Here is an 18,775-nt window from a genome sequence, read left to right on the forward strand (position 1 = left end):
AACTTCCTGGGTCATTTTGGACCTTTTAAAAAGTCTTTCCTGATGCATCTGTGACTGTATTTTATTTCTTCACAGCATTTGTGAATTATAGCTGTGACTTCACTCATTGGCTGAAAACACTAAATAGTAGGAGCAGCTTCATGTCTTCCTTTTTGTGTTGAATGGGGACTGCACATTTCCATTCATAACTCTCATTCTACAAGGTCTAGAGACTTCGGGGTTACTTTAAAATGGAAGCTCGGTGTCTAGGCCCAGGATAGAAGTACCTGCTGTGTCATCCTCTTGGTGGGCCTCATGCAAACACACACACACGTAAAACAAAACATTAAATGACAATGCCTGCTCTTCAAGCAGCAACATCATACTCCTCTAGTAGACACTTCTGGTTGTCAGACATTTATTATGGCAACCAGGAATGGGGGAGAAATGATATGAAAATCTATCAAATCTGCGTTTTCTAAAACAATATGCCTACCACACAACTATCAAAATTTACACTTGTCTGAGTTTGTTGGTGCAGTTCTCTAGCTAAACTGTGTGAATTATAAAAATTATGTTTTATTAACTGAAACAGAATTACATAACACTAACAATAATCTCATTTTTAATCCTGTTTTAAGTCAAGAGTTGTAGTATGTCATCAAATCCAGCTGGTGTCAGTCGCCTGACTTTGGATGTTTCCAAGACACTGTATGTTTTGCCTTGGTAGAGAAGAATGTGTTCATGATTCAGAGGCTGTGATATGAGCACAGCTCAAGAAGCCTTTGTCTGTTCTCGTTCATGCTGCCAATATCATAGTAGCCTATGCAGTGGTCCCACGTGTGATGACCAATCCCAACTCTGGCACTGAAATCTCTCAGCAGGACTAGGTGGGACCCTTCTGACAGCTTGGTCTAGTTCCTCAGAGAACCAGCCCTTGGTTTGTTTGTCAGAGCACATAGTGGGAGTATAGAGGCTCAGTATGTTAACTGGATTGGAGGTGATTGAGAGGTGGAGGGAAAGCATGTGTTCTGAGTCTTTGGTCAGCAGTGCTATCACAGATAGAAGGGAATTTCTCACTGCAAAGACTGAGGTTTGAATACATGGTTTCTCGTGATGCCCTCCTTTGCCAGCAGGTAGGTGAACAAGCCAGGACACATGGTCCTGATGCTTCAACTTGATAGCCACAAGAGGGTTTGTTTCTTTTCTGTTTTACCTGGTGCAGTAGTTTGGTCCACTTGTCGAGTGATACTCTGAGCTCCAAGCACCAATTGAAGGAGGCAGACAGTGAGACATGTCTCTTCCATCGTGTCTCGCTCACTGATGAAGGCATTCTATAGTACTCGTACATTATGCCAATCAGGTTGAGTCTATAAGTCGTATCTGCTATCAAAGAAGGAGGCAAATGGAAAATAAAACCATACGAGCAAGTTAAGGAACATGTTTATGATTGGTTGCATTATTTCCAGGTTAATGAAATGTTTAAAAAAGATATTAAAGAAAGTGGTCACACAGAAAAAGATTCAAAGTTTCAAACAGATATAATAAACAATGGTTGTAAAATTTTGTCAAAAATGTATAAGATATTGCTAGACTGGCATATGAAAGATGAGGAAGTTAAATCGGTAATGATACAATGGGCCAGAGATTTTGGTTATAATATACAATTTGATGTCTGGGGGAAATTATGGAAGGAAAATTTAAGATTTACTGCTTGTACGGCATTAAAAGAAAATGTTATGAAAATGTTTTACAGATGGTATATCACACTGGTAAAATTAGCAAAAATGTATAAGACCTGTAATAAGTGTTGGAAATGCAAAGAAAAAGAAGGAACGTTCTATCATATGTGGTGGGAGTGTAAGAAAGTGAAGGGCTTCTGGGAGATGATATATAATGAAATGAAAAAAATGTTGAAGCATACATTTGCTAAGAAACCAGAGGCCCTACTTTTAGGGATTACAGGAAAGGAAATAAGAAAGAAGGACTATAAACTTTTCCAATACGCAGTTACAGCAGCAAGAATTCTACTGGCCCAGAAGTGGAAACAAGAGGAAATACCGACGAAAGAAGAATGGAGGATGAAATTAACAGACTATGCAGAATTGGACAAATTAACAGGGAAAGTCAGATATCTTCGAGACCAAAAGTTCATCGAGGACTGGGGGAAATTTGCGGAATATCTGAAAAGTACATGTGAAGTACAAACAACGCTAGTGGGTTTTAAAGAAGCACTGTAAAAGCTGAGATATATTGTTAAAAGGAAATGGATGATTGTCAGAGAAGCTGAAGGAAGTCCAAAAATGTTAAATTTGCAAAAATTTGGATTAAATTGTATATCTATGTTGGAAAATTAATCAAAAGTATTTTTTTTAAAAAATTACTCATATCTGCTGCCTCCAACGTTGTTTTTCCTGCGTTTGCAGCATCCAAGTGACCTCTCTAGGGACCAAGGCTGGGCAGTGTGTATGGAGGGCCTGGGCTGCCCAGATGATAAGAACCCCCCTCTTGGCCATGCAAAGGAAAGGAAAGCAGTACATCTGGTACCAGCTTGGCTGCAGGAGTTGCTTGATGGAGGTGCACAATACTCTCATTCTGAAGGCCACATCAGGTATTGCATTTTATCCCCACAATTTTTATCCCCTACAATTCCTCCTTTCAAGGAATCATTTTACTTAAACATTACACTTTGCTAATTTGAGTTTTATTCCTAAATGAATTAATATTTTGTCTTACACATTTCTATACATTAATGTTACATAACTTACTATCAGATATAGGCAGAGCAGCCTTAATGAAGGGTCAGAGAGGGTAACAGAGAGGACATTATGCACCATCCTAACCCTCCGGCATCTATATCAGAAGGGGGTTGAATTGCAGCCATGGTTTATTAGAAATGTATATAATTTGAAGTTAGATTTCCAAAAAGTGAAAGAAATTTAGGTAATAGTTCCATGTAATATGGTTAGTAACTTTTCAAATAAAATTAAAAATATTTTATCTTCATTAAGAAAACACTGCTTTGTACAGGCTCATCAATAAATCCATCAATTTCCTTCCATGGAAAAATAATTTTAGGGGGGAAAAATCTATGAATTTCAGCAATTAGTTTCAGCGGTTAACTATAAAAATCTGTTTCACCAATTAGTTTCAGTCAGTGGTTTCACCAGCTAGTTTTAGCTATTCGTTCCAGCTATGCATTTTACCAGTAAGTTCCAGATATTAATTGTCTGCAGCTAGTTTCCACCATTAGTTTCGCCAGTTAGTTCCAGACATTAACCGTCTGTAGTTAGTTTCCGCCATTAGTTTCACCAGTTAGTTTCAAAAAGTCATGGTACCAGGAGGTTTCAGATCCTAGTGTCAGCAGCGATACATTCTTAAAGTTGCTTTCAAAAGGCAATTTCAAGAATTTGTTTCAGCAATAAATGAGTAGAGAATCCAGAGTCAATTGAAGCAGGGTCAGCACCACATTTGGAGGGGCCATTGGCATCGTGTCAATGTGCTCCTCCCAACCAGCTCTGCTTTTGGCAACCATGGCAGACACCATTTGCTTTCTCCATTGGTTTCCAGGGACACTACCCTCTAACAAGCTCCTGGACAGAATTTAGTGGTGATGCTTTTGAATGGGAGTTCAGCTTGGTTTCCATCAGGGTTGCCACCCAGCCTGCCATCTTAAGCTACCTAAAATGTATTGCCTTAGCCCACAGATTTATGAATGCAATACATTCCATAGGTCTTTGTGCTGTGTCATTACATTCAGGGTAAGTGGAAATGGCAGGCTAGGGTTATGACTAGGTAAAGGTAAAGGGACCCATGACCATTAGGGCCAGTCGTGACCGACTCTGGGGTTGCGGCACTCATCTCGCTTTATTGGCTGAGGGAGCCGGCGTACAGCTTCCAGGTCATGTGGCCAGCATGATTAAGCTGCTTCTGGTGAACCAGAGCAGCGCACGGAAATGCCGTTTACCTTCCCACCAGAGTGGTACCTATTTGTCTACTTGCACTTTGAGGTGCTTTCAAACTGCGAGGTTGGCAGGAGCAGGGACCGAGCAACGGGAGCTCACCCCGTTGCGGGGATTCGAACCACCAACCTTCTGATCAGCACGTCCTAGGCTCTGTGGTTTAACCCACAGTGCCACCCGTGTCCCTTACTTACTCTTTACTACTTACTCTTTAAAACCATGAGATTCACCCCCAGGTTTCAGTATTATGAGAGAGGTAAAAATAATAACATATCTCCACACCATGCATACTTTAAAAAAAGCTCACTTCCCCCCCTTTATATTAAAACATTTTTCCTCATGGGAAGTTGCTTCAGCCTCATGATCATTTTGATTGCCCATTTCTGCAGCTTTTCCAGTTCTACACCACCTTTTTTGAAATGTGTGCAACCAGAACTATATACAGCATTCCAAGCACAATAGATTTCCACAAAGGCTTTGTGATATGCCCCCCCCCCAATTTCCTAATGATCTCCAGCATGGAATTTGCCTTTTTAATGGGTGATGCACTCTGAGTTGATATTTTAGTTGAGTCATCTACCATGATCCCAAGATCTTTTCCATCATGAGTCTGTGGTGTTTAAGATATCATTTGGAATCTTAGGATCACCTCTCCCAATATGCTCCCAATAGGTATCACATTACATTGAATCATATTTGCTATTTTGTTGCAGGCTCAGTTGGAGGTGCTCACATAAATCCCCAAATGACTTAGGCCCCCAAATATCTCAGAGAGCACCTCTTTATCTATAGATGCTCTCAGATGTCAAGATCAGCAGAGGGGCTCCCCTTGATACTTCGACTGCCTTCTGATGTTTGGAATGGTGGTGACCCAGGAGACGGCATTCTCTGTGGCAGCTCCTAGGCTGTGAAATTCTGTCCCCAGAGAGGCGTGTTTGGCACCATCATTTTAGAGTCCCCCCCCCATATGCTGAAGACACTCCTCTTCACGCTGGTCTTTGACACTTCATACAAACACACACACACACACACACACACACACACACACACACACACACACACACAGGACCCACCCTATTACTGTGACTGTCATTTGTTTTAAATGATTTAATATTGTATTTCAAATTATTGTAATTTGCCCTGTGATCTTATGGTTGTTGTTATCATCTTAGTACAGAAGTCAGCAACCTAAGGCCCATGGGAAGGTTGCGGCCCATGAAATTCCTGGAACCGGCCCATGGCCGTTCCGTAGATCGGTGTGGGGATTCCGTGCTCCTCCCCGTGGTGCTATTTTTTCCCTCACCGTGGGGAACAACTTCCGGGTTGGAAGAGCGCTGCAAAGAGCGTGTGCGCACGGGCGCTCCTCACCCGGAGGAATGCCTGTATACACTATTTACGGCGCACTTCTGGGATGGAGGAACGCCTGTGCTCATGCACACATGCTATTTCCAGTGCTCTTCCAACCCAGAAGAGTGCCAGAAATAGCTTGAGCACACGCAGGGGAACGCACAGGCTCACACTCTCTGGCCCACCGAGAGGTCTGCCGGGGAGTGGACTGGATCGGCCTCAAAAAACATTGCTGAACCCTGTCTTAGTGCCTTGGGGAAAGTCATCAGTTTTACACGACACTTAATGGTCATGGCTTTCTCCAAAGAATTCTGGGAAATGTCATTAGGTGAGGCAACCAAGATTTCCCTAGTCCTCCTACCGATAAAACACACACACACACACACAGAGAGAGAGAGAGAGAGAGAGAGAGAGAGAGAGAGAGAAAGGCATGAGCTTTACACTGCCCAGTTCTGTCCAGTCATGGAGCTGCAGAGCATGGCAGGTGCTGTTCAGGAGGACAACTCCCACATCTCATTTTCCTGTTCCTGGTTGCTGCCCTGCCCACATTAATATACGCAGCTCAGCTCAAAGGTTTCCCCACGTAGGATAATTAACTGCAGTGAGACACTGCATGGAACAGCTTGCTGAAGGGAGAAAGGAGGGCAAGGGCTGCCTCCTGTTCATAATCATAGAAGCTTGGGCAGTGGCCAGAACCGAATGAGGTAAAGCTAGAAAACAAAGAATAACAATTAATAAATTCCAGCTGTGCTGTTATTCACAATAGGTGAGTGAAAAAATAGTAAATCCATCTTTTATTATCACACAGGGTCTTTCGAATTTCTTCCTAGTAGGGTGACTAACCTTCAGGCATCTTGAAAGGCATTGAAGACTTACATGGCTTGATTGGCCTTCCCACTCACAGGATGGAAGTTGTGCTTTTGGGTTGCTGAGTCTTTTGATTTATTTATTTTTGTGACTCTATTCTGTTTTAGGTTTTAGTAATAAACTCGTAGGTTTTTATTGCTGTGAGTTACTTTGGACAGGATTTGGCTGGGAAAGCAGCATATAAATAATTTAAAATAAACAATATGAATCAAACCTTTCTTAACAATGCTTAGGAATTCCTGAGAACCAACAATAATTGCTCAGAGTTAGGTAAAACCCATCCATTATTGTTCTACCGTTCACTTTTTTTAAAAGCATTTCCTGGTTGCCTGGTGAGCTTTGCCCTGGTCCCAGTCCAATTAACTCCTGGGTTGCTCATAGGGCTCAAACTAGAATTAGAAAAGCCAGCCAGTGAATCTGCTGTATGAGCCAAAAGCAACCACATATTCTGAAAAACGGGATTCAGGGATTTGGGGTTCAAAATTCTCATGACTATTATTTTCCCACTTGTGCTTTTGCTGCTAGATCTGCGGTGAGCTACCTTCCATGGACCTCTCTATAGGTACTGCGCTCTTCTTGATTTTCTCCAGCTACCTCTCGGATGCAAAAACCCGAAACTATACAATTGAACTCTCAGTGCCAAATGGAGGGCCATGGGGTGTCTGGGGACCCATAGAATTCTGTTGCAAAGGGTATGCAAAAGGATTCATATTGAAGGTAGATACTTCCTTGTGTCCTCCTTTTCAGGCACCTTGGTGCCAAGCAGCTGTGACAATAAGTATGAATGGACAAAGTCCTGGGGCGGCTCTGCTCAGCTGACCTCCATCTGCTTGGTGGTGAGGTCATTATGATGCAAACGTACTGGTGGAACACTAGGGCCCTTCGGCATTTGAGGTTCTTCTTCATGTGCCTTCTCTGTGAGAGGTCTGGAGGGCAGCAACACAAGAATGGGTCTTTTATGTGGTGGCTCCTTACTTGTGGAATGCTCTCCCCAGAGACGTTTGCCTGGTGCCTCTGTTACATATCTTTACGTGCCTGGCAAAAGCATTCCTCTTCTCCCAGGGCTTTAGCTAATTATACCGTTGGGGGATATTGTTTTGGTTTGTTATCATGGCATCTATTCTTGTGTTTTCACATTGTAAATCATCCTGTGATCTTCAGATGAATGGTAGTATAGAAATTTAATACATGATGATGATGATATTGCACCATGCCAATTACACCTGAACATAGTTCCCATAATTGCTGGGGGAGCGTAACATGAATTCAGTTCATTTTGAGGCAGAACTTTGAATGATTTCTAGTTCATCTTCAAGTTCCTTCTCTTACATGTGTTATTTACACCTTAGACCCTTTGAGCATTTAAGCTTAAATATCATATTTTTGAGGGGAAAGAAATCAAACTATTCGTATTCTGCTGTGTGTGGAATGATGGTTCCTTAGTCTTCTTAAGCAAATGTTATGCATCAATATAACAGCTTGTGACATTCTGGAGGCCGAAATATTTTTTGCCGAGGACATACTTGAATTGAACTGTGAACTGAAATAGTTCATTTTGTAAAGGTGCAAACATGAACTGGAATTAGTTCTTTTGGGGCCATGTCAAATGAGATCCTTTTCGAATCAAACTTTCCAAGCTCTGTACAATACTGTCAAATTCAGCCTGCCAATCTAGTGTGTGTGAAATTCCTCCTGAAAATGCTGTGCTTTGCTCTTAAATGTGGTCTTATTGCAGTCACAGCTTCTCTTCTCCCCCAGGTAGACCCAAGGGAACGTTTTAAAGTATTTAAAGATGATACATCTCTGAATGGCATCCGCCTCATTTGCACGGATGGCTCAGAAATTCAATCTGCTGTTGGACCGTGAGTAGCTTTAAATATTCCATTCCTTGGCTTTGTTGTTAGAAAGAAGTATGGAACCAAATCTGGCAAGTTCTTGCCTTTTCCCTGAGTTCTTGAGAAGAATACATCTTGAATTATGGTGACTTATTCATGGGCTGCCAAACCTGAGTGCATCAACAACACAACAGGGAGGGTTGTGATAAAATAGTGAAATGCAATGTAGCAAAAGACAGTTGCTCAACATTCGGATGTAGTTTCCTTCACCCAGGAATTAATCATTGAGCTAACAAAATTAAATAAAACAGAATTCCATTCTACATCTATTTCCATATGAGGTGAATAAAATGTGAAGAGAATGCATACATGCAACATTACCTGTGTAACAAAATGTAGGCCGTTTTAGTTTGGAACAAGGCTAAAAAATGACAAAATAACTCATCTAATCACATTTGAGCGTCTGCGCATGAGTGTAACCTGAGAAATGCTCAACCTGAAGCACATTTAACCCAAAGTATGACTGTACCTTCCATATTTCCTCAAATCATAGCTCCCAGGATTCTTTGGGGGAAGCCATGTGCTTCAAATATGTGCTAAATGGGCATTGAATGTATGGTGAAAACGGGACTTGAGCAAACATTTCTTCTGAGTATTAACACCACTATCTTTGTCAGGTGGGGGAAGTGGACAAAGAAGGAGACTTGTCCTGAGGGCAGTCTAATCTCATTTTCTCTGCGAGTACAAGAAGAACGAGGAATTCTTTTGGATGACACATCAGCTAACAATATCAGGTTCAGCTGCGAACATGGGGCTGTCCTGACAGGCCATTCAACTGACTGGGGTACTTTTGGCCCATGGAGTGCAATCTGTCCTCAAGGTGCCATATGTGGAATTCGGACCAAAATGGAATCTCAGATGGGAAAAGGCGACAACACAGGACTTAACGATGTGAAGTTCTACTGCTGTGACTGAACCATGTGGGTTTCACCCGACAATAGCTCAGTTCCCTGGCCCCAATGGCTCCATGACGTGAAACTTAATAATAAAATGTATTCCCAATGAAGAGTTCTGGGTGTCTTTTTTTGATGCACTGTGACTTAAATCTTCATGTATGGCTTGTTAGCAAAGCCATTTAAATCTTGGTAACACTTTATTGAGGAAGCGGAACACAACGTTGTATAACTTGAGGAGAAAGCAACAGAGAGGCTTTTGTCTTTCTTAGGTCAGGCACTGGACATAGCAGGAAGGCTATCAACTATACATAACAGGGGGGAACTCCCTCAGATCTACACAGCCAGTCAGAGCGCTTGCTACCTCAGTGAGCGTCGTGCCACTTTGCTTGGTTGTTAAGCAAAACCTCAGCCAGCTCTCCTGGTCTGCTGACTTACTAATAACAGAATGAATGCTAAAGTCACACACAGCACAATCTCTGCTGTGGCAATTCCATCATGGCTGCTGGATAGGAGGCCAACCATAGGATTGGAGAGAGGACAGAGAAGAATGAATGGACACAGAAGAATGTAAGAAGAGGCCCACTGCATCGTATGAAAGGTGACAACCCAGATGCATTTCTGGTGTTCAGAAAGGGCTCAACAATTTTGCCCCCCCCCATAAAGAGGTCAACAACTTTTGTGTCCAGATTTTCACTTTTTGAAATATAGCAACCCTAGTTCAGAGGGGGAAAGGGGGTGGAACGGGAAAATTCCCATTTACATGTGTCCTGAACCGCAATGTAAGTGGCTTCCACAGAGGAGCCACAGAAAGAATGTGGCTGGTCAAGGGAGCCATGGACTCAAAGAGGTTGAAAACCACTGCAGTGGACAAGGAGGGGTGTGTGTGTGTGTGTGTGTGTGTGTGTGTGTGTGTGTATGTGTGTGTGTGTGTAAAAACTAGCCTACTATACAAAGGTAACATTTGCCTTTCTTTCTTGTTTTTGCTATACCTTCTTTTGCCCTTGGCAAGTGGTGGCCCTCCAGCTAAAAGGCTCCAGAGCCCTGCTGTAAAGCACGGTAGACAATGCTGGGCTTTGGTGCTAGATGTAACACCACCATCCCACCTTAAAATATGTCCTTTTGCTTCAGACAGCCATGCCCACCCCACTCCAAATGCCAATGGACTCCTTGGTCTGGATGCACTTATGAAAGGCAACTAGTAGTGGGAGTGCAGTAGGCACAGATCAAAGGTAGGTTTTCATCTGCTCTGCTCTGCTCAGCTAAGGAGCATGACAGCATGGCAGGTGAAGGACAGATGACTTGTACTTCCCATTGCCCTGCCTCCTATTCACTCCCGTGCCCATATTCACATTTCCCTGCTCCCTCTCTTTCTGGCTGCTTTGCTGTGAGACGGTAAGTAGAATCGCATGGTTCTGCTTGCTCTGGGGAGAAGGCAGGGCGAGGGCTGCAATGACAATTGTCTAACTGGGTTTTGTAACCATCTATTATATTCCTGTAGCCAACCTGACCTGGGACATTGCTATTAATATTATCTATTTTTAATTTCTTACCTACCATAAGGTCACAGGGCAGGTTACAGCAATTTGAAATGACGGCATTAAGATCAGATGAAAACAAATATAAATAGGTTCAAGTTCAGCATATGAGAAGTGGTATAATGAATGTTCCAGACGCATCTCTGTGGTAAAGGGTGGTTCAGTAATCTTATATTTTAGGGGGGGGGATGAATAGATAACTAAATGGAACCCAGCCAGAATTATACAAGTGGTGGAAATCCAGCAGTGTTCTTTCAATATGTTTATTTGGCTTTATTTTTCTCCTACACATTTAGAATGGCCTGAAGCCATTGGAGTGGTTTGCATTGTGATAAAAATGAGATAAAACCCAAACAATGCAAGCTCTAAAAGCCATAAAAGTGCTTGAAACAAAATCCAAGACAAATGAACAAATGAACCTGTTTCTACAAAAGGGAAGCCCCATGTAAAAGTATAATTACTATTCTATAAATAACTTTCCTCAAGGAAAGCCTTCCAGAACAAAAACGTATTCATGTTGGCAACGTTAGCATAATGAAGCTATTTACGTCTATTTATTTATAAGGTAGGGGGCACTTTTCAAAGACTTTATCAGAAGCTTCATTCCCCCCCCCCCAGTTGGGTGGGAGAAGGTACCGTAAACCCCAAAGGGTTTGCCCTTTCAGAGTAGGGGCATTTCCAACCTGCTTAGAATCAGAGGCATTCTGCACAAGATATATTTCATTCACAGTGCCTATAGGAGGGCTACAGAGATTACGTCATTCATCATTTTAACAATGGTGTCACATGTTGTCAGTCATATGCCCGTATCAGCAGTCTGGAATTTCTGAACTGGGCCCAATACAGTGCATTGCAGTAATCTAGCATCACATGGACTTCGGTGGTCAAGCTATCCCTATATTGCTGGTTTATAGCCAAGAATGATCAGCTGAGGCATCCTAGTGGTTAGCAACCTACTTGTGTGCAGTATTAAAAACTCCCATTGTTCTAGGCACATTTTGTGATGGAATTTCATTAGTGCAGAGTGGAAACAAAAGAGGACCCTTTTCTGCCTCCCCAGTTCCAGCTTCTCTCTGAAGACTGTAGAAGAGACCCTCTGAAGACTATTAGGGGGGTGGGCAGGGGAAGGACTAGACCATGTGAAAAACATAATATTTTAGCTGCAGCTCATTCATTTTCAGCTTTGTATTCTTGCTACAAAAAAGCGCACCTAGACATTCCGTTATTGCGCCCTAACCTAGGTTTAAGGGGCCATTAAGCTCCTAGCTTTCATAGATCGGTTTCTAACACTGCTTGTGTGATAACATGCCCTGATGAACAGCAATGTAAAATCGTCCTAATATCAGATCTGGGGAGGCCACAAGTACAGTTTCTGGTAATTAAGGCTGCAAAAACGAACAACAACCACTGTGCTTCTTTGATTAGGAGGAACAGGACCCAGTGTTCTCTGTTATGAGACTCGTAGTGACCCTTTCTGATATGACTTTTACTAATTGGGATTGTAAATCTTCTGAGGAGCATGGAACATTTCAGTAACATAAAAGCATAAGGGAGGGTGCACTGGAACATAGCAAACTAGTGACTAAGGTGGAGCTTTCTGAATCTCCTTTGGTGAAAATTGAAGTACCTAGAGCAGATTGTCCCCTGCCCTCAACAACTTTTTTGGGCTCATGGACACATTTGGAATTTTGAGACGGTGTCATGGGCACTTTCACAAAATGGGTGCTGGTTGGGTGGATGTGGCAAGCCCCCAAATAATAGTCTGGGCAATTACGCAAGTTACTCTTGCAACAGGCTACTTGTTTTAGCAGAAAAGCAAACTATTCAGACTAAAATACAGGTAGCTTGCTCAGACACCTGGGCAGAAGGCCAAGGTGGGACCTGAGGCTCAAAGCACAAAGCCTCTCCGCCAATTTTTCTCTCTCTTTGGCAGCCAACTCACCCATGGATGGCCAAAGACATTTTGCCACTCGCAAATGGACAAAGCAGGGTTCAATGCCAGTGCCAGACAGCCAACCCCTTTGAAATTGTCCTCATCAGGGACTGACTACTGGGAACCTTTCTCACTCTCCATAGGCCATTTTTGACAGGAAGTTGCCACCCTGCCTAACTCTCAAAAATGGCCTGCAGAGGATGGGGCAGTTTTGGATCAGGGTCTCATGCTGAAGAAAAGGTTTCCCACCCTTGTTCTAAAGGATAAAACAGAAATTCCCTGCAGTGGCAGATGAGTCACTGCTGCTTACTAGAAGCAGGAAGAAGAAGAAAGAGGGAGGAGGGAGAGTGGTACAGGTCAAATGGACTGACAAGGAGCACAAGATTAGCTCTGCTGGAGTGTTTGCACTGCACCATCTTCCCTGCTGCCTCACTTCTCTTCCTCCTGATAAGCAGCAGCGACACATCTGCAAGGAGGTCAGCGAAGGTTCTGCGTCCCAGCATGCTACCTTCTGCTGATGCCCTTAATGTGCACATGGTGACTATGTCACTGATAGTAAAGACCAATTGTTGCCTGTCATGTTTGATACTAGATTCATGAAGACACCCTGCCCAAATTCTCAGACTACATGTTCTCATGGCTACCTTTCTTCAACCATGTTTCCACATCTAGGACAAAGGAGGACTCCTCAATATGGATGTTTCCATCACTGCTGTGGTCTTCCCAATCATTTTCTGCTACCTCTGGGAAGTAGAGGCCCGAGGTTATAATTCCATCATCTCTGTGCTAAATGGAGCACCATGGGGTCTTTGGGGGAAAAAAGAATTTTGTACCTTTGGTTTTGCTACTGGTTTCTCGCTGAAGGTAAAACTTGACTTGTATCCTGCTTTCCAGACAACCTCACAACTGGTTATCTCTGATGTTTGTGCCCTCCTTTCTTACCACAAAATTATATCCATCTCCAGGAAAGCGTCTTAGTGTGAACCAGAAAACAGGCCCAGAATTGGCAAAACATTAATCAACAATGCAAACTTACATTGGCTGCATGCCACTTTAAGCTGCATGGCTTTTGTCAGTGCATCCTGGGAACTGTAGTTTGTGAAGGAGCTAGCAGTGCAGACCCTCCAAGTGTCCCTATTTTCCAGGGAAAGTCCTTGATTTACAGAAGCTGTCCTGGTTTCTGACTTGATCCCGGAATGTCCCTCTTTTCCTTAGGGTGCCCCTATTTTCATCAGAGAAATGCTGGAGAATATAGAACATCACATGTTACCTGCCCCAGGTCAGTTCTCCCGTGACTGGCAACATCTGTCCAGAGTGTCAGACAGGAGACTCTTCCAGTCTTAAGATGCCAATGACTGAACTGAGACCTTTTGCATGCAAAACATATGCTCTGCCCCTGAGCTACAGCCCATCCCAGGTGCCATCTGGTGGCGGCAAGAAGAACTTTGTGAAATTGTGTCCGTTTAGGAATGGCAGGCAGGGCCAGCCCTATCACTAGGCAAATTGAGGCAGTTGCCAGTCCAGCCAGTCCTTGATTTTGGGGGAAAAGCATCAGCTAGCAAGGAAGTCCAAGGTGAAATCACTTCCGATTCACCATGTCCAATAAACTCAAAACATACCAGGCTCCTAGAAGAGCATATAAAACAGTCAAGGGGGTGGGGAGCATTACAACGATCATTTACTAAAATGGCCTTATTTCAATGTACTGGCATCAACACTGTTCTTCAGTTCAATTCTGAATCTTCTTAGAATCTTTCCCCAGCAGAATTGCTCACAAGCCTTTCTTACATAACACCGGTCCTGAAAGGCCTACATTGGCTCCCAGTACATTTCCAGGCACAATTCAAAGTGTTGGTGCTGACCTTTAAAGCCCTAAATGTCCTCAGGCCAGTATACCTGAAGGAGTGTCTCCACCCCCATCGTTCAGCCCAGACACTGAGGTCCAACTCCAAGGGCCTTCTGGTGGTTCCCTCACTGCAAGAAGCAAAGTTACAGGGGGCCACCAGGTGGCGCATTGGAAGATGGCCGATAATAACATCTCTCCGACCCACATGAGGTAATTAAGAGGCTGCTATGGGAAGTATGCAGTCTTCCCGACCCCCCCCCCAAAGGAGATGGGGAGGGACTGCCTTGCCAGCGGTGTCCATAATGCACCCCCGGATTCGAAAGAAGGGGGTGCCGGTCACTTGGCACCAGCTCTCGGTGAAGTCGGCTCTTCCTGACGCTGTCTCCAATCAGCGCGTGCTGGTTTGCTTTAGCTCGAAAATATAATTGGAAATATATAATTGGAAAGAAGCTAAAGCACATACATCAAGCAAAGTTCGGGAGATAAGACTGCTGATTAATGGATCTCTGGGACCGGAGTGACGGGCGGGACAAATAAATCAAGTGATGAAGCGCCATTAAGAGACTGGTATGTTTGGAGTTAAGAAGGCGGGTGGAGGAAAAAACTTTTCTTTTCTTTGCCTTATGTGAGTATTAATAACCCTCCACCCCAAAGAAAGAAGAATCGTCACATTTTATTAACCACAAGCAGGAATTCAAGAACTGTGTGGGGTGAATTAATGATCAAAGAGAGGATTGGTAAATATTGGAAAACGGAGGAAAATTCTATGATGCAGTTTTAAATGGCGTCTCACAATACAGGCTTGTCTAAGAAAGACGGGGGGGGGGGGAGGACCAGGATCATTGGAATGTGAATGATGATTGGAATGCGATCTTAACCTGGCAGAGCCCTCTATGAGATATTTGGCAAGCCTGGGAAAATTAAAGGGCAGACCGAGGATAAATTTTTGAAGGAGGTGTGGAATGGCGGCTGTCCCCATGAGATATGACTTTTGGAGTGTGTAAAACCCACACAGACGATGTTTGTTTCCAACCCGCTTGTGAAGATTATCAGAGATCGCAAAGAAAGGAATATATGACAACAACAAGATGATGAAGAAAGTAATAAAGAGACTATCTGGACAGAACTGGATAGAACTGTTTAATTAAAGCAGTAATAGAAGTGATGTTTGGACCTTCGTTCGGAGCTTGATGTAAGGGTACCCCCAACAAAATTTAAAAATCTGGCTGTATAATTTGGAACTAATGTGATTTGGAAATAATGTGATTTGATTGGCCTGTTAATAAAAATTATGTTAAAAAGAAGAAGAAGCAAAGTTACAGGGAACCAGCCGGAAGGCCTTCTCGGTAGTGGCGCCCGTCCTGTGGAACGCCCTCCCATCAGATGTCAAGGAAATAAACAACTATCAGACTTCTAGAAGACATCTGAAGGCAGCCCTGTTTAGGGAAGCTTTTAATAGTGGATAAAACATTGTATTTTAATATGCTGCTGGAAGCCGTCCAGAGTGGCTGAGGAAACCCAGCCTGATGGGTGGGTTATAAATAATAAATTATTTATTATTATTATTATTATTATTATTATTATTATTATTATTATTATTATTATTATTATTATATTATCTGTCTTGTAAGACATTTTTCTATGGGAGTCCTGGGAGTCTCTCTAACCTGTTCAGGGCTGCTCTAGCCCTATAGGCTACAATAATACAGAGTTCAGTTTGTGAGTCCAAAGTTTCTTAGTATTTCAGGCTTACATGAAAGGGCACACACTTCGACTTTATATCTTTAACAAGCCTATTTCACTCAATCCTTTTCCTTTGGAAGGTGCTTGAGGGAACTTTTTGTTCACTCTGAGTTGTCCCGTCCCCCCCCCCAATTATATTCAATTCCCCACCATGTTGGTAGCCCAAGTGAGTGCCAAAGGACTCTTAATTTATCATAGTCTCTCTTCCTCTTTGACACCAGGTGGAACCATATCAAGGAGGTGGAAGACAAGACGACGATACAGCCCTAAATGGCATCCGATTGTTCTGCAATGATGATTCATATATTTCGTCTGCTGTTGGGGAGTGAGCATCTCTCTCTTTCTCTTTTTTTGAGCTGTCACCATAATTTAGGCTTTCCCCCTGTGCCAATCTTTTTACTTAAAAAAATAAGAATATAAAAGTTGTTCCCTCTTCGCTTTTTATTTTAGTAGCACTGGGAATGAGGGTTCATAAATTCTGTGGCCAGTAGATGACAAGTCCACTTCCTCTGCCTTTGTGTGGATGACTACATTCTAGACACCAACCACAGGGTTAGGATACCTGGACAAAACCAACATTTGGAAGTTGCCTTAGGATCAATCAACTCCACAGAGAGACAGTTTGGCCTCTGTTCTTCTTAGGTCTAAAAGAACTGATCTGGCCAGGACCTAGCAAACCAGAAATAACTTCACCTCACATTGCTCTTATTGAGAGTTATACCCAGAAGTGGCTTGCCTGGTGTGGTGGAAATACAATTGCAGGAGGGAGAGAGGAAGGGTGAAGAGGCAGGGACAGTGGCATGGTGCAGTCGTGCTGCCAGGAGTCCCAGACTGTTGTGCCATGGCAACTTCCCCTCTGCCTTGCCCCAACTCTCTCCCATACCAGGAAGCACCGTGACTCCGCTGGTTCCAGTTACATCTTCGGAAAGGCAGAATGAAAACAGCCCCATAATTTCTAGAATGTAAGCAGTGGCTCAGATAACTCTTTGTACTCAGTAGTGTGGTAAAGCAGACAGACACTGCATGAATAACAAGGCCTTGGACAAAGTTAAATAAAAAAACTTAGCTTTCACTCAAGGTTTTTTGTTTGTTTGTTTGTTTGTTTGTTTTGGTAAAGCAGCAGTTTTAAGCACTCATTGTGAAGATATTCATAGGAAATGCCTCCCCCATTTGTTTTAGAAAAGTAGGGACAAATAACCCAGGAGAAAATGAAAATATAGGAAAAATTCATCCAGGCAAACCTAGCCTAGCTTATTTTACTACTAAAAAAATCTGTATCTGAGTCACCCTGTCCCCCCCCCCCCATTTTTTCCTCTCTTCAGCATATGTATTAGGCTGAACCACTAAACTGTATAAAACGAAGCTCTTTTGTTTCCGCATTCATTGAAATGGGAAATATAAAAACGGCTACAGCTTTGTCCCCTTTTGGACAAGTGGATGAAATACTCAGGCACAAGAGGGTTTATTAAGCCTGCCAAATTACAGACAAATGGATTCAGGGCCTTTGCGGGGGGCAAGTAATAGGGATTCGCTTTCCTTTTTAATCAAAGAGAAACAGACATATTACATTGGAAAACATAAAGCTATATAGAAAAGTACAGAAACAAATGAACACAAAACTTTGTGGAGGTTCTCATCTGACTTGGTGTGGTGTATTGACCTTGTGCTTTGACTCAAGAGGAAGGAGATATCACCCTCCCCCCCAAAAAAAAATTGCTTCAGTTTTCCTTGGTCTTGATCTGCTGTTCTTCAATTGTATGTTCTCGTTAATTACATTTGAGGTATCAGGAATTTGGGAGAACATTCAATATCCCATGAGCAATGGGACCTCCCTTTCTTCTTCCTTCTCCTGCAGCCCCTTCCAACTCTCTAGAGCAGATCTGAGGGGATGAGGAGTGGGTGGGTACAGACAGAGGAAACGGAAGGGTACAGCTGATATAAAGATCTGAATATATTTCTCTTTTATATCTTTTTTAATTTTCAATTTTGCATTTCGAAATAAACAATTTACAAACTTTAAAATCAAAAATAAATAAATCTGAATATATTTCTCAAGCCAGCTTTGTCATCTTTGGCAGATGGGGAGCATGGTCTGAGATTCAATATTGCCCTGTACCATCCAAGCTTAAGGCCTTCTCCCTGAGAGTGGAAGTACCGCAAGGATTTGGGGATGACACTGCAGCCAACAACATCATGTTCATGTGTAGCGATGACTCCAAGCTAAAAGGCAACTCGCATGAATGGGGAACCTTTGGCCCATGGAGCTCTCCCTGCCACACCGGTTCCTATATATGTGGCATCCAGACAAAGGTCGAGTTTCCACAAGGGGCCGAAGATGACACTGCACTTAATGACATTAAGTTCTATTGCTGCAAAGAAAATGTTGGCACATTTCGTTAACATTCCTGCAGATTTGTTAGCTTATGAATTTGTCCTCTATTAAACCTTACCTTTAACTGGAGAGCTGTGTCTTTTTTTATAAAAAAAAAAAAATCTGATGCACTAGACTCATTTTTCAACCCTCTGATGGGAGGAGAACCCAAGGAGGGCAGAGACATAAAAGGGGGGCAGAAATATATAAGCGCTGATTGTCAGATTTGGAGACAGCAGGGGAAGTCATGCTCTTTAGCCCCTCAGGGATGTACAGTCCTAGTCAGATCATAAGGTCCAAACTCAGCACTGTCACAATAAAAAGGTAATGGTAAAGAACCTCTGGACAGTTAAGTCCCCTCAAACTTGGCTATGGGGTGCGGCGCTCATCTTGCTTCAGGC

At 42.9% G+C, this 18,775-nt stretch overlaps 1 protein-coding gene across 1 annotated transcript; it reads left to right on the top strand.

The window, feature by feature from the left end:
* Positions 1 to 5,915: 5,915 nt before the first annotated feature.
* On the top strand, positions 5,916 to 18,403 carry LOC308588549 (uncharacterized protein; the record flags this gene model as incomplete). The annotated part of the gene is made up of 9 exons (XM_081196958.1): positions 5,916 to 6,054; positions 6,681 to 6,872; positions 7,914 to 8,017; positions 8,668 to 8,957; positions 9,117 to 9,135; positions 12,867 to 12,969; positions 13,087 to 13,278; positions 16,225 to 16,328; positions 18,082 to 18,403. Exons 2-9 carry the CDS (start codon positions 6,702 to 6,704, stop codon positions 18,401 to 18,403), a joined length of 1,305 nt encoding a protein of 434 aa, XP_081053084.1. The 5' UTR covers positions 5,916 to 6,054; positions 6,681 to 6,701.
* Positions 18,404 to 18,775: the final 372 nt, after the last annotated feature.

The sequence above is a fragment of the Podarcis bocagei genome (assembly GCF_964188305.1).
Source record: "Podarcis bocagei genome assembly, chromosome: 6".
Taxonomy (NCBI): Eukaryota; Metazoa; Chordata; class Lepidosauria; order Squamata; family Lacertidae; genus Podarcis; species Podarcis bocagei.